At 32.5% G+C, this 16,634-nt stretch overlaps 1 protein-coding gene across 1 annotated transcript in view; it reads left to right on the forward strand.

Moving 5' to 3' along the window:
- Positions 1-16,038, forward strand: part of Dach2 (dachshund family transcription factor 2) — a 542,498-nt gene extending 526,460 nt beyond the window's left edge. Inside the window, exons 12-13 of the mRNA XM_042672182.1 lie at positions 1,170-1,235; positions 15,593-16,038. Coding sequence (XP_042528116.1) covers positions 1,170-1,235; positions 15,593-15,642 — 116 coding nt within the window. The 3' untranslated portion in view covers positions 15,643-16,038. The remainder of the gene's footprint in view (positions 1-1,169; positions 1,236-15,592) is intronic.
- Positions 16,039-16,634: the final 596 nt, after the last annotated feature.

Consider the following 16,634-nt stretch of genomic DNA (forward strand, 5'->3'; position numbering starts at 1 on the left):
GTAAGTGTTTTAGATCTATCCATGTTAACTAATGTTGATATGTGCTGGAGTTGATTTTCATCAACACTAAGATGCTGGTTACTTTTATTCTGACTCCATCAATGTTAATGTAATAAGAGAATGTGATTGGTAAAGTTTGCTAAGAATTGCTTTTGTGTGCCAGTCCTGGTGCTTGAACTCAGGGTACAGACCATGAGCTTATGTGCTCAAGACTAGCACTCAACCACTTGAGCCAAAGGTACATTCTGACCTTTTGGTGGTTAATTGGGAATTTCCATGGGCTTTGAACTGGAAAACAGGTAGCAATATTTTACCTCATTCTGACCCAATGTGAATTAAATGTGCAAGTAAATTCACATACTTTCCAATAAGTATATACACTCAGAATCTATTCAGATGATGATTCCTAGCTTTTGTAGCTTATCTAAAGAGCACAATAGTAATGCATTTGCTCCTAAAGCTGGGACTACTTAAAGACCACAAACCATAATTTTTGGTTAACACTTGCACTTAGCATAAAGATAATACCATCATCCATCACAACTTATAAATTCACTTCCATTTCTGCAATCATATTCATCATTTTTTTCATTCTACAGTCAGGACAGTCTGATGGTTTTAGCGTGTATTTATAGATGGATTAAAATCCTAAAATTCACCATAAAGAAATGGGATAAATCAGTATTTACTATGTCCCTGGAAGTACATATTTCAATTGTATAATTCAGCTACAGTTTATCATTATTTTTCATTTTTCCTACTATTAAACACACACACACACACACACACACACACACACACACACACACACACACACACACGCACACACACACATTACCTAGGGCCTGGCATTATCCATAGGACCAAACTACTCACTTTTATGTGTGTATATATGCCAGTCTTGGATTTGAACTCAGAACCTGGGTGCTGTCCCTTAGCTTTTTTGCTCAAGGTTAGTGCTCTACCACTTGAGCACAGCTCCACTTCTGGTTATATTTGGTGGTTAATTGAAGAAAAGTCCCAGACTTTCTGGGCTGGCCTTAGACTGTGATCTTCAGATCTCAGTATTCTGAATAGCTAGGATTACACGTGTGAGCCAAAACTACTACTTTTAATGTGAATTATAAAATATAGAGTTGCATCTAAATATTGATTGCCAATTCTTTCAGATACTGGAATTCCAGATATTGAAATAGAAAGCAATGGGACTCCTCATGATAGTGCTGCTATGCAAGGTATGGTAAAAAGCATACTTCGTTAATCTGCTAATACATAACCCCTGGAGGAGGTGGGAATGAAATCCTATGTTACTATTCAAAGAGGCTGAATAAGTTTAACTGTTGTTATAATATGACATAAGAAGCAACGTGCACTGATATTTTTTAGAAAAATACACTTCACGTGACTTCAAAACAGAATAACAACACAATTGCATTTAGAGTGCAAATTTCAATATGAGCAGATTTCTTATATGTTTAGTTGTGAAAAGGTTATGCATTTATATGTTAGAAGTATTCTAAAAGTGTATAACTATGATAGTAATTTACTTTTAAGTTTTTTAAGCATTACTAATTGCTATTTGCAAAGGCCATAAATATAATAATTGTAACTTACTGATATATTACAGATATTCTAGACATAATTTTTAACTCATAAATCTTTACACTAATTTAAGAAACTACCTAAATATGAAGAGTCTGATTCATAATTCATTACTTCCATTAATACTTAGATCATTGGAAAAATTTTATATATTTGGTAGTAAGAAAACATATGAGAAGGAGGAGGTTAAAATGTTTGACAAGAAATGTACTCATTATCTTATTCGTGTAACTGTAACCCCTCTGTACAGAATCTTTACAATAAAATAAAATTTAAAAAAAGAAATCATATGAAATACATGAATATAATCTCATGAATGGAAAACAGTTAAAAATAGGAATTTCATATGACTGTTAGAAATTAACCAATGTAATACTAATGCAATTTTCTAGCCCTTTACATTTATGTAGTTCGCATTTATCGTTCACACTTATTATGAAACAAAATCCTTACTTAAAAATAGACCTTTCTCTGAGATACTTATTTCCTAATTTTAAAAAGCAAACATGTCCATGAATATGTTCTTTGTGGAAGATTTAACAAACTGATTCTTTGTGCTGTTTGTCTGTACCTATATGAAGGCAACAGATGTGATCCAAAAGATCCATATGTATTTGTCTAAAGATTCAACATATTATGTGGCAGTTTCATGAAATTTAGAAACCTTCACTTATGTAGTGTTTAGAAAATCATCTTTATACATTTGGGCATATCAGAGCTTATTCCACTTCTGGAAATGGATTATTTTGCTGCACCTGTATATACCTAATGCATTAACTTTGTTAGATGTGAAAGTCTGCACACTTAAGTGGGCCAATGAAGATTTACTGTTTCTTATCCATTTTCTGCTTGCCTGCTTTCTAACCTCAATTTAAAGACTGTGTCTAGGATGTTAGTAAAACAAATTTGAATGGGATTTGTTGTTTGACCAATCAATTGCTGCAACTAAGTTCATGAAGAAAATCTCACCAGTTGTGGACCTGGAATTGGAGGTTGCCTTCAGATACCAGCAATGTAGTAGGGGATATATTAGCCGGAAACATTGTATTCATCTTTTCTGAATCAGTGACACAGAAATTCAGACACTGTCATCAAGGAATATTGATCTTGATTATGCCTCTAATTTGAGTAGGATATAAGGTTAATATTAGAATCAGAGGGAGTAAACCACGCACACTATGAAAAAGTGTCATTATCCTTTAACCCTGTGCTTCCATCCAGTTCTTTACTATTTCTTCCACATATAATGCCTACAGATCATATTAGTATTGTTTTGCCAAACTTTGAGATAAATGGAAGCATTCAAATTGTCCCAAATTTATTTCATTTCTTGCTATTTTGGTCATATATGCAGAAGTTATTATTCTCCAAAATTTTATTTTTATATTACTTGTAAAGAATGGCTTATGTATATTCATTTGTGCATAAGGAAAGACATGCCGATTATTTGCTTTTAATAACTTCTATGGCTGTTGTCTATCTTAACAAACCAGAAAGCAATAGAATTTTAGATGGTTTGGGCTGGAGCTTATATTAAAACAAAGAAATTGACTTCTTTTTTTAAATACAAATCAAATTATTTGGCATTTGTGGCATTTGTGGCATTTGTGCTCATAGAAAATATGATGGGACTGGAGGCTTGGCTCAAGTGCTTGCCAACAAATAGAAAAATCATTGAGTTTCAAATCTTAGTACTGCCAATGTGCGCGCACACACATACATATATTTACATAAATATATATATGATTTATTAATACTTTCTTTTGGAACATTTGCCCTTTAGAATACAATATAATTATTTATGATAATAATGGAATTATGTCATTAATTAGTACAACATTTAAACACTACAAGTAATAAGGTTCTCAATGTCATTGGGAACTTGCATAAATATCTCATGTTAAAATGATTGTACAATCATATTATATCAAAATTCAGTTAATTTGAGCAAAATGTTATTTTTTTATTTAACCAGGGGATTAGACGGTTATCTTCAAATAGGTCAAATAATTGCATTAAAATCCCAAAATTGTCAGTCCAAGTTGAGAGATTGCTTACATATTTATTGACAAACTTTACAAAATATATCATACTAGGAAAACATAAAATGCATTCATCTTCCTAATTTTTCTAAGAATTTTGCCTTGGTGTATTATATTTTTCCATCTGAACTTTAATATCTTTTTGTTTTAGTGTTGTTTTAAACCATATTTTAATATTGCTTTCATGTACTTTACCTCCCCAAATTATCCATTTTTAATTAGAATATTATTTCCTGTTTGTGAGACTCAATTCATGTCTGTCAATACAATGCCATTTCCAAAACTCATTGCCATCACAGCAAACAGTTCAGACAACACTGAAACCCTTTCTCTTTCTATTGTCGATAGCTCTGCTGGATAGACATCTATCATTAAAGCTATTGCTTTCCCTTTGAAATTCAATTAGTTCCACTGTAAAATCTCTTGAATTGGAAAAATGTTGTCTGGCCGCCCTTAGAAGCAATAAAGTCATGTCAAATTTTATTATAATGTCCACATAGATTTTAGTGCAAAATACTCATGAACTATGATTCTCATATGTATTATCAACTTTATCAGCTTCTTTATTTCATTTTCTTATACTTATTTCTTTGAAGACAAAAAAATCATACATCCATTTTCCAGTGAAAGAATATCTGTACAACTTACTTGTTAGCTCTTTACCGTTCTCCAGAACGTTTTCAGGCACTATAGCAGTGAATACGTACTCAGTATGATGACAGTGTCTGAAATCTCTGGAGGTGAAGTTTTCAGTGAAGTATATACACTAATATGACTCTGTTCAGGTTTCAATAACTCAGCTGGGGAACTACAAGACAGCACATCAACCATCTTATCAACCAATCTTTGCTTCACATGAAATAAACATACCAGGTGTCATTAAGTGCACCTTCAGATCAATGATTTTTGCAAATGACATTCAAGTACCATTTGTGTAGTGCATTTTGCTGATAAAACCAAATTAAATTAGCACAACTACAAGTGAGTGGATAAAAACTAAAACCAAACAGCAGTACCATTAGCTAACAAAGTAATATTTTCTTTTTACTGCGTTCTGCCATTTAGTTATTATCCTATTGGAAATCTAATTATAATCCTTTTACTACCTAGTCAAACTTCACAGTTTTTGCAAGCTTAGCACTGACAAGTTACTTCATTTCATTTGATTGCCTATGCCCAGATTGACTTAACTTCAGTTGGAGACCTAAAAGCCCTCTCAGTTTCTCAGATTCCCTGTTTGAACATTACTGCAACAGCTCCTTTAATTAATTAGCATGAACAGCAGTAACATGAACTGCTGAACAGAAAATAACATCATTTTATGATCACAGTGAGACTTCTTCTTTTGGATGTTTATACTATAGTTAACTTTTGTATGACTATATTTCATTGTTAAGGGCTACAAGTCCAATTGAAAGTGCATGTATTTTAATTATTTTTTTGCAAAAATGACATTATCATCTTAATAGTAATAATAGGTAAATTAACCACAGAATATGAAATACCTAATTTTTGGAAAACAGGCATTTAGAAAATAGACATTCAACAACTTTCTAGTTATATAATAAAAGAATAAAAAGGTGTTCAGGGGCGATAGCATCATAAAGCACAAGGACGCCCAGATACGTTGTGCTGTTTCTGCCTTTGTATTTGTTTGGGTAAAAGAAAAAAATACAAGCTAAGCATTTCATTTTTCAAGTGGAATGTCAATGTCTTTGAGCTATTTTTACATTCTAGTATGTGTTTGACAAAGACATAAAATGACTTAAGTCCTAAAATGTTTTTCTTCTATCTTTCTCCATAAATAGGATGGAATCTTAAATAGTTTTTCCTTCTTTTTGCCACCAACACACCAGAATTAGATATTGAAATCCAACCTAAATACAAAAGTAAAATAAAATTTGTGATAAAAGTTAACATAATAAATTTTTTTCCTTGTGAATCATTTTTGTTTAGGAATACATGTAGAAGTGTATTCGGTGTATAAGCTAACCATTCAAGGAAATAAATTTAATAATTTTGCCCATATATTATCTTTCAAAAATGCCAAGAAAGAATTAAAAGCAATGTGACTAAGTGCCAGATACAACAAAAATTTCTATGTATTAAAAATGCATTATATTTTATAACATAACTCAATATGCATATATTATAAAATATATTTCAATGTATAATATCCATAAACATGTATATTTTATCCGTTCTCTCAAGATCAATTTGCATCAAGCTAATTCTTTGACCCCTGAGACTTTGTCTTTTTGCTTTTTGACTCACTTAGTAACTTCAAACAACATTATTCCAAAGAGCTTAAGATCCCAAGTAAGTATTTACCAAAGGCAATTTGCCCTTGTGATAGGCTTGTGATTGAGTAGAATTTGGAAGAGTATTTTGTCATAAATATAAGAAAAATGAAAATGATAACAAAGCAATTAGAAATCATTGAATAGGCTTTTCTACTCCCTTCTAACACAGTGTGCTCTTTTCTTAGAAGTTCTTCTGTCTACCTCTTTCCCTCACTTCATCAATTGTTAGTTTCTCTCTTCACAAAGTCTTGTGCTGTATTGGAAGATATCCACAGGCTCTATAAGATTCCCATTGTAAAGTGAAAATTTCCTTCTATAACACAAGTCAGAGCCAAGAGCAAGTGACTCACACCTGTAATCCTAACTATTCAGGAGGCTAAGATCTGAGGATTGAAGTTTCAAAGCCAGCCTGGGAAGGAAAATTTGTAAGACTCTTATCGCCAATTAACCACTGGGAAAACCAGAAGTGGCACTGCGGCTCAACGTCTTAGAGCCTAGCTTTGAGCAAAAAAGCTCAGGGAGAGCACACAGGCCCTGAGTTCAAACCCCATGACCAACAAAAATAAATAAGTGAGTGAATAGGTAGATGGATAGATAGATAGATAGATAATAGAAATCAGAGACTAAAGGCCCGGTACTAAGTAGGGAACTATTACTGCTGCTGTCCTCACAAAGTGGGAAAAGCTCAAGCAGCTATTCTGTAGGAAAAGACCCAGTAAGTAGCAGTTTTGTTTTTCCCTGCAAGTTTCATCAGATAGCAGTTTTTACTTTCATACTCAGGAAAACTCTCTTACTTTCTTCATCCTCCACAAGATTTTATTTTGAATGGTGATGCTTTTCCCAAACAATACCATACCTCTGTGCTATTGAATACCTGCCAGGCTAAAGCGCAGATGATGCTTCTATTTCTATTTATGAGGATATGAAGTTACTTGATCATTTAGGTCCTGCTTATGAAGGAGTACCTGACTCCAATTACTGGCATAGGTACAAAATGCTTTGTAGTAACTGAAAGACCTTCTCACTGATTCTGATTATATAATATGTCACTTACATATTTAAATCTTAAAATTCCAGCTATATCTCATTCACATAACAAGTGAAATTACAATGATAGCAAGATAGTAAGAATTGCAAGCCAAGATAGGCTGTTCTTTAGCCAGTACTTCGAGTCTATAGGAACATTTCATTAATTGACAGGTCTTTTTTAAACTATAACTTAAGAAGTATTGTTTAAGTCAACTTTTATGGCTGCTAGATCAGTTATACTTCATTTTTTTACATGTATAGTACAAATTTTAAACTGAGAATTTGCCCTACTCTAACCACAATCTATATATACCTGAGGAACTGCATGAGGGAGAAAGTCTTCTAAAATTGAAATTTTATTTTGCAAGTTCACTTTGTATTTTATTAAATAATATTTGCAATAGTGTCACATGAAACTGTAATCATATAGTATTATCCCTATACTACGCTTACAAAAAGCATTATTTTTATTGGGTTCTTAATCATGTATGTGCCACCATACTTATCACTCTTGCAGTGAGGAATTTATAGACCAAAAATGAAGTAGTGGGGGAAAAGGGGCAATTGCTGGTACATGTATAGGACAGTGAATTTAGTGTCATTCTTAACAAAAGTATCTTCTTAGCAATACTGTCTCTATATGGTTATTTGGATATGTATGATTAACCTAAGCTTTGTAGGTATTGAAATATCCCAAGAGAAGTCAATTTGCTTGCTATGTTGGTAGTAGGAACTTAGACACTGCCCTCATTACATATCACTACTCAGCCGTATTCTTAAACTCTCTGATAAAGCCTGGCCACGTTGTCTCAGTCCTGTAAACTTAGCTACTCATGATGTTTTGGTTGTGGCAGAAAAGTCCGTGAGACGCTAATAAACCATCAAAGATGGAGGCATGGCTTAAGTGGTACTTCGCAGTCATGGCAAAAAAACTGGAAGTATCCAGGCACCAGTGATTCAGGCCTGTAATACTAGCTACTCAGGAGGCTGAGATCTGACAATCGCGGTTCAGAGCCAGCCCAGGCAGGAAAGTCAGTGAGACTTATCTCCAACTAACCACCAGAAAACCAGAAGTGGTGCTGTGGCTCAAGCAGTAGAGCACTTGGATTGAGTTGAAGAGCTGAGGGGCAACACCCAGGCCCAGAGTTCAAGTCCCACAACCAACAAAACAAACAAACAAACTGGAATCAGAGTACAGTACCCTGAGTGTAAGCTCCAGCATTCATTCAAAAACAAGAACTGTCTCATGGAGAACTAGGTTACTTATTAAGAAATATTACCCCATGAAGAACAGTGCATGTAAGGGAGGATTGTAGTTTGGGACTCATTTCTCAAAATTGCATTAAACTTACAATAATTTAATCATCATTTGAACCTTTCTTAGTAAGTGTAGACAAGTATCATTTCTCTTTAAAATTTTGTAGAGTAGATCAACTAGGAATAAAAAAAACTGTTTTTCATACTTTATTACTACGAAGTTGTGAACATTAATATTGATAGTAATGGACATATTAAGCTACAGTATACTTTTAATAATACAAGTGATTATCAGCACAACATTTTTACCAATTCTCCTCCTAGCTTTCAAAAAATCATAACTTTTTGTTTTCCCTATAAAGACTCTATAAAACGTTTCTCTCTATAAAACTTTTTCAATTTTTTCTTTATGAAACTTTTATAAAGTTTTCTCTATCTTCTTAATTTACTGATTGTCCTACACATGAATCAGTGTTTTTATTTCCTTTAAAACAATAAAAATTAATGAATGCAATGTTGATCATAGCATTTTGGAGCAGTAAAGTTTTCATTTTAACTTTCTACAGGGAATATTAGATGTTGTCACTTAAAACAACATACAAATTATGGTTTACTAATTTTGCAAAATAATGACTACAAAATGATTACAATATATTAATTTTGCTTAACTATTACATTAAAATATTTCCATATGTATACTATATAAAACTAACTTTATTTTATAAAACATTTTAACTTACATACTTATAAGTTATAGTTTGAGCTTAGATTCTTTATAATTAGTTGTATTGCTATTATTACCTTGAAGTAGTTCTATGAAAGACTTTCAATCTAATGTGTTCATTCATGTATACTATGCAACTTGATCAGTGTCACTACTGTATTTTTCTCATTCTGCTGCCCTATATCCTAACTCCATTCATTCTCTCAGATTTTCTAGTTCCATTACATGTATGCATATTGGTTATTATGATTTTATTCACTTTCCATTCTATTCTCCACCCCCACCCGTAATCCCCACTCTCCTTCAGACAACACCTGTTTCTGCTTCCTAAACACTTTAGCTTTCTTAAAGATAAAGGCAAAAAAACATACACTTTCATAATCTACAAGAATATTGTGAAAGAAGATAGTGTTCTGCATATAGCATTAACAATTAAATTGATTCTTGATGTAGCTAGCCATTATCACACTACTAATTTCCACTTTAGTGTTTCTAATTTGTGATGTGGCCCCAAATTTGCAGGTCTCTGTACTAGACATATACGTTTTTATAGCCCTTAATAGCTGGTATGTTGGAAGTACAATTAAAATGCAAAAAGGTCCCCAATCAAGTAGTCAGGGTCCTCAATCAAAAATTGACTTGATCTTAACCTTGAAATGTCCCTACCTTAATTTTAATAAAATCAAATTCAAATATTTGCCTAACCTTTTTCATAAATAAATTAGGTGTAAACTCTGGCATATATATATATGGAAATCAGAATTTATCATTATTTCTATACCTTATAAAACTCACATAAATGTAGCATTTCTATTGAAAATGTGATTTTAAGCAGAAATGAAATATCTGGCATATAACTGATTTGTGACACTTTCTTTTAAATCTATTTTCTTCCACACATACTTAGAGAAAAGGTATTTATATATTTTAACGCATGTGACAACACAGTGGTATCCATGCTCTTTTTATGATGTTTTATAGTACATTGAAATTCAGTAATGAAAAAACTATTTTAAATTCTGAATAAGTTAAAAGTGAGCAAGAGAGACTGAATCTCTAATCTCATAGCCTTTGTAGAAAGGGAGATAACCTATACCAGCCTTGGTTCTGATTCAATGATAAATCCAAACTTTTAGGTCTAAAACAGTGAAAGGATTATTGTTTAAAAGAAACTTCTGTTTAGATGTTCAAATTCTACAACAAGGGCAAAACCCTTCTGAAAGAATGACAAAATTAATGACTAATGAAGTTTTAAAGTTATTAAATTATTTCTAAGTTAGTCTCTAAACAAAGAAGCAAATGCTATACTATGTTATAATTTACCTCTAATTTATAATGGTCTACATTTCCTTCTCTCAAATAAATAGCTGCATACAAACACAACTCTACTAAAAACAGACTGGAACTCTAAATAAGTTCATCTATAATTGTTTATTTGATTTGAAAATATCATATGCTCACATATTTCCACAAGTGAAAAGTATATAAAATTTATTCTACATGTATTTTAAGGTAAAGACTGAAATATGTTGATGGAGCCTGCACATAATTATGTACTTTTCTTGTTCAGGTTAGGAAAACTTGGCATTCCAGAGGTGATCATACTTGATGGAAAATTATATAGTACTCATCATTTTAATTAAGCAACTTAAAGAACCTACATCTTAGAATTTAGTTTCTATATTTCCATTTGTTCAAAAATAGCTTATCTGCCACCAAAGAAAAGTTGAATAACCTAAAGTCTGCCTGTAATGAAGCCTATTAGTACTTAAAAGAGTCCTTTTGTTTAAACAGGTGAGCAAGTGATGAAGAAACACTTGTAAGTAAACATGTAGGAAAAATCACAAAGGCATTTAATTATATACATAAACTAAATTTCCAGAAAACAAGGTACAGCACATGTAGTGGTTTTCTACAAAACAAAAATGAGCAGTTACTTTCAAATAACCACTATTTTTGTCAGAGAAGGATATCTCATCCTGAGGGAAATTGAAACCCTTAACAAAGATTTTGACTTATAGAATCTGTAACAGATCTTTGCTTACATTTTAGCCCATGGAGAAAAACAGAAAAGCTCCTAATTGCCAGCTTATTAAGCTAGTCATGCATTTTGCTGCAGATTATAAAGCAGTCAAACATGCTCAAGGGGCTCATCAGCATATTTTAGAATTAGGAAATATCATTTACACCATTTTTTACATTACTGATATAACCCTTAGAGAATAACATTAAGTCTTAATCTACAATTTTACTCACCTTTGTATAATTTTATTTTAATATAATGTGACTCACCAAAGTGAATATTTGATCAATGGATAGAGCTAATGGAATAATACATTTATTGCATATAGATTTACTTCAATTTTAAACATATATAAAACAGTAAAAATGGTATAAAAATGAGTTTTTGGTTTTCAGTGAAGTACATTGAATAGATTTTGAATTTTCTTTGTTGGAATGAAATTTTGACCAGGTTTTATTGTTTTCTCTGTGCAGCATGAACACTGATGCCGGAACTCCAACTGATCATAGGCACGGATAGGGTGCTGTAGCAGTTACCTGCTTACCTAGTGTTGTAATTCTTTAGAATTCATATTCAAATTCTTATAATATGGAATCTTCAATTACTATTTGTTTATGACTGATCAATAGAACCTTGCACATACAGGAGAGATGTGCTAGGGAATGGGCCTCACAAGTTTTAGGGGCTAAAAAAAGGTCATTGAACATAATACTTTCATTAACCCCTTTCGTCCAAAGGAGTTCATAAACATTACATTTATCCACACAACAAACTCCTAATGGGGTAAGTAGGTGGAAGAAGACTTAAGATAGAGAAAATGCTATTTCTAGAGGGTATGGGAGAAAATAAAATGCAATCACACCTACTTTAAGCTTTGGTTATCAGGAAAGAGCTTTATATTTGTCCAACATGATATTTGACAAAAATTAAATCAGGAGGCAATTCAATTGTACAAATGATCAATATTTCTTATTGCATCCTAGAATCTCATTTTTATAGGAGAAAAAAGATGTTGCCTGCTGTGTTTTCTAAAGATACATAAGGAGCTCTAATTTCTAGATTTTTTTCCATTTTCCATTGAATGTTTTATATTGCAGCAAAATATTGAACTCCTTAATATTAGGACATTCCTTACCTTTAAAGAAGATAAAAAAAAAAGATACCCCCAATACCTCCTTTGTTCTTTCTTCTCTTTTCCTATCCCCAATTGTCCTTCTTCTTTGTTTTTTTATTAATAAGGAAACAGAAGGAAAGTCTATTAGACATCTAAGAAAGGAGAAAGTCAGATGATGGGTTATTAACATTATGGATATTTTCTATAATTCACCGTCTAATCTAGACATGGTCAGATATCTTAACATGTTCAGTGACTAGGACTAAATGGGTTATTTGGCTTGAATTGCCCAGGAAATGGCCTGAAATATTAACTGTTTACTTAGTGGTGACCTGGCCACAGACGGTGGCAGACATATGTCATCATTTTCATGCTTCTTATGAATCAAATAGAGCAGTATTTCCATGATCAAATCATTTAATGCCTCACCAAAGGTGCTCTCCTTCCATGCAAAATCTAATACCTTGTGTTATATTTAAATTTTGATGTGACAAAAGCTCTACTCATCTTATGCCAAGAGCCAATTGAGATTTTGTCCATTCCCTAATAATCAGTTTCCTGTTGCATTATGTAAAATTTCTGTTGGAATGATCCCCCTCCCTGCTCATTTCTTAGATACTACCTTAATTCAAATCAATGTGACATTTTAGATACTGTAAGCTCTGAAGAATTTTTCATTCAAATGCACAGGATTTGGTTTCTGGTGTCATGAAGTCATTAAGAAGGACTGAGGCAAATCAAATGAAAATTTTTTGATATCAAATATCAAATGAATAATAATTATGAATAACAAAATGTAATATCTAAAATTATCTCCCCCTTATGTATTCAGGCAGTATCTATAGAATGGTATGAGGAATCAAACAGCAAGTTCAAATTAAGTTAGCTAATAAGACACTTTTGTATCTTTACAAAGAGAGATATTTTATTTAACTTGGTTGAACCATAAGTAGGCCTTATGTGGGGTGTTATTTTTTTCCTGGACTTTTCCAGCATATCTTCTTTCTTTATGACATTTGTTTTTAGCTATTCCTTTCAGTTTTGAAATACATACGCAGGATGCAAGTCTCACACTTCCTGGGGCTTGGGAAACCCAGTTGTGGACTTTGAAGGCTAGATAATTCAGCTCATTACAGAAGGTCTCCAATATGGAAAAGGCCATGCCAGCCTTCTCTGCTGTGGGGTCTGCCCATGTCAGGCAATGCTATGCTAAGAAGACTGCATGAGCTTGCATTTGTATGTTTAAAAAATGACCATGTTTTATATATCAAATTCTCCCTTTTACCTATCTGATAAATCTTACAGCAATAAACTGTGCCAGCTTTCCCCAAATGCCAGTGTGTGTCTCTCCTTGTAAGTTCCCAACTGCTAACATTCCTCTGGAGAAGCTTTGCTCATTGCTTTTCCTGGTCTTTAATCTTGTTTACATCCAGAATGCATATAAGATCATCTCTGTTTGAAGCTCAAGTACAAACTCTTTTAAAAACATGAAACATTAAATTACTAATTAGCTGTTTCCTGTTCCTAATGAAGTGAGCATGCCGGGTTTGGATTAAAATTCAGCTACAGCTCTCTTCTGTTTATGGTTCCAGATGTTTTTGGTTTATCTAGCAGTTTACTTTGACAGCTACTACTAAATGATAAATCACTCATATTATAGCTCAAATGCATTTTGAAATTGAAATGTGGCAACTTTGAGATTGCTCTAAGAATCAGTGTCAGTTAGCAGGTCAAATACTGGCTTCTTCCTATGATCATTCAGGATTGGAATATGTAAAACAGCAAATGGATGCATGTCAACAGTAGGCCCAAAGAAATCTGTTTGGCTACTATTCTCAAAATTGAGAGAAAAGGTTTTACTACTGTGAAATTTTAATTTATTGTATTCTAGGTTAAAACAATCACATTAGTACTGTCTTTTTGCTAGCCTAGTTTTTCTTTGGATTTTCAAGCTGCTGTGGAAACTTTCTGATAGGCCTATAAGCAGGCACATTTAATGGAGGGTCTGAGTAGATATGTTTGCCTTTTAATTAAAAAAGTATTAAGCATAATAAATTTTTCAGAAATTCTTTTTTGTGTAAGGAACAAATGGTGATTGTCTTTTGCCATTCATTACTGTATTTCTGCACTTTTTTTGTAGAGAACATAATCTGTTTTGTTACTGTTTTCAAGTTTGTAACGTTCACAATTTGTACTGCATGATCTAAGTTTTGCAGTGTTGTATAAATTTCAATCTTGGTAAAATGACTTTGCCACTTGATGTTGAAATTTTTCTTTGAAATGAGGGCTGTGTATACAGTGGATGAAGTAGACTAGAAAGGCTGAGCAACTAAAACTGGTCAATTTCATCACAGGAAATATTATCCAAGTCCATTCACAAAGGAGCCTTAGCAATTCTCTGGGGTGAAAGATGATCAGCTTCCAAAAGCACAAATGTGTTTCTTCAGGTCCCTGAAAAAATGTAGGTGATTTCTACAGGTTTCTTGGGGAAAATATTTGGTTGTCCCCTATTGAAATATAGCCCTCCAACTCTCTAAACAGATTCAATTCTTTTATTCTTCCATTACTGTGCCACACTTGCAGTTTTACTTCTATGATGTTTTCAAGAAAATTTTACTAACTTACCATGATACTATCTACACAAAAGGAATAAATAATATAAAATTTTACATAAGGTTTTTAAAATAATGTGGTTTTTTCCTTAAAATGGTAAGCTTTAGCAGACTGAGTTAATTTTGTACTGGGCATATCAGTCTAGCATGATAATGTAATTTTCTCTTGGTCATATGTGATGATGGCACAATTTATTCACAAATATGTACATTTTAACTGTTTCTTAAGAAAAGGTAATGGACTTTTACTAAATTATTCATATTTTTGTGGATAACAATGTTAAGGCAAAAAGATGGAGAATTTTTTCCCTTTAATTTCCAATGGTAACTTTTAGATAACATCATAGATGTTATCTAACTGTAGTATGTAATGGACTCTTTGGCTTACCAGCACGTAAATGAATATTGGTTCGATCACCATCACACTAAAAATGATATTCAGACTAAGTCTCCCTTCATACAGTATACACAGTCTTAGGTTGAGCTGGGAAAAAGGAAATTGTACATGTATAGTGTCATTATTTTAGATCAAAAACTAGCCTCCATCCCCTGTTTTTGGTAAACCATGGAGACTTCAATTGTAACATTATGTAAAGAAAAGGAAAAAAATATATAGCTCACTATAGGCATGGTAACATAGTTTATGGAAAGTCTATCAGTCTTCACTGTCTTCAATGCTGTGGAAAGACAAACCGAGCTGTAGAATGAAACTCAAAGAATCTTTGAAAACTGACACATTAACATACATTAAGTTCAAATTTACCACTATATTAAACCAAGCCTGTTGTGTTAATTTATTTTTGTTTCTTGGAGATAAAAGTTTTAGTGTGTTTAAGTATATATCAGAATTATTCCACAGAACTAACTTGTTTTCTTTTTTTTAAAGGAGGTAACTATTACTGTTTAGCAATGGCACAACAGTTTTATTCGGCCTGAAAGGTCCCTGCTGGCTTTACATAAATGAAGATGCTTGTGATTCCAGTTTGTCTCTGAAACTGTTCAACATGGAAACATTTCAGTTGTGTTTATCAGCAAAGCTTTCCTTATTGAAGCAAATACCCAATCAATGTTACACTTTTGAAAGGAATGTGTGTATATTGTAAAGGCAATGATCTAAACCTTGTCTTCGCATTAGATTTCCCAGTTTAAGAATAGGATCAAAATCCTAATGGCTAAAGTAACTTGATTGTATTTGATGCTTTTCTATGCTCATTTCAGCTTGGCTTTTTGTCTTTCAAGGAAAAAAAATATGGTAGTGTGTTAGAGATTAGAAATTTACATGTATAGTTTCTCTGTTTTACCATATGTTAAGTTAAAGTACATTTACTTTGTTAAAAATGTACTTGCTAAACTTCAGTATAAATAAAAGCATTTTGAATTTGTCACTTGTCATTGAGTTTTTCTTTTTAAAATTTCAGCTGTAGTCAGAACATATAGTACAACTCTTGCAAATTAATATATAGAAAATAAGAAGATATTTACAAAGCCTACTGCTGTTACTTCCAAACAAATCTGAATTATATATTGTTCAATTTCATCAGTATAAATAGGTCAATATTCTTGTCCTCCATAATTCTTTTGATTCACACATGGTTGCCTTTCCCTAGCTCTATGATCAGTGCATCTTCTTCCAAGAGAAAAAAATGATAACCAAGAGCTACAAAATGTCTTATATCTTTTGTTTCTAAAACATTTTTCCAAGATTCATCTTCAACTGAAAATAAAAAGTAAAACAAAACAAGTACATGTTTACTCTAGCACAAAGAGATTCTAGCTCTCTGTATGTCCAACTGTCTGTATCAGCCCTGATAAAACCCAATGTCATTTAGAACCCTATCTTGTAGTTTATCTAACCTATGTTTTTATCATCTCCATGGTTCTGATTAGAATAATCTTGGAACCTACCTACATTCTGGTTCACCCAGGAA

The sequence above is a fragment of the Dipodomys spectabilis genome, unplaced genomic scaffold (genome assembly GCF_019054845.1).
Source record: "Dipodomys spectabilis isolate Male_0828 unplaced genomic scaffold, ASM1905484v1 ptg000673l, whole genome shotgun sequence".
NCBI lineage: Eukaryota > Metazoa > Chordata > Mammalia > Rodentia > Heteromyidae > Dipodomys > Dipodomys spectabilis.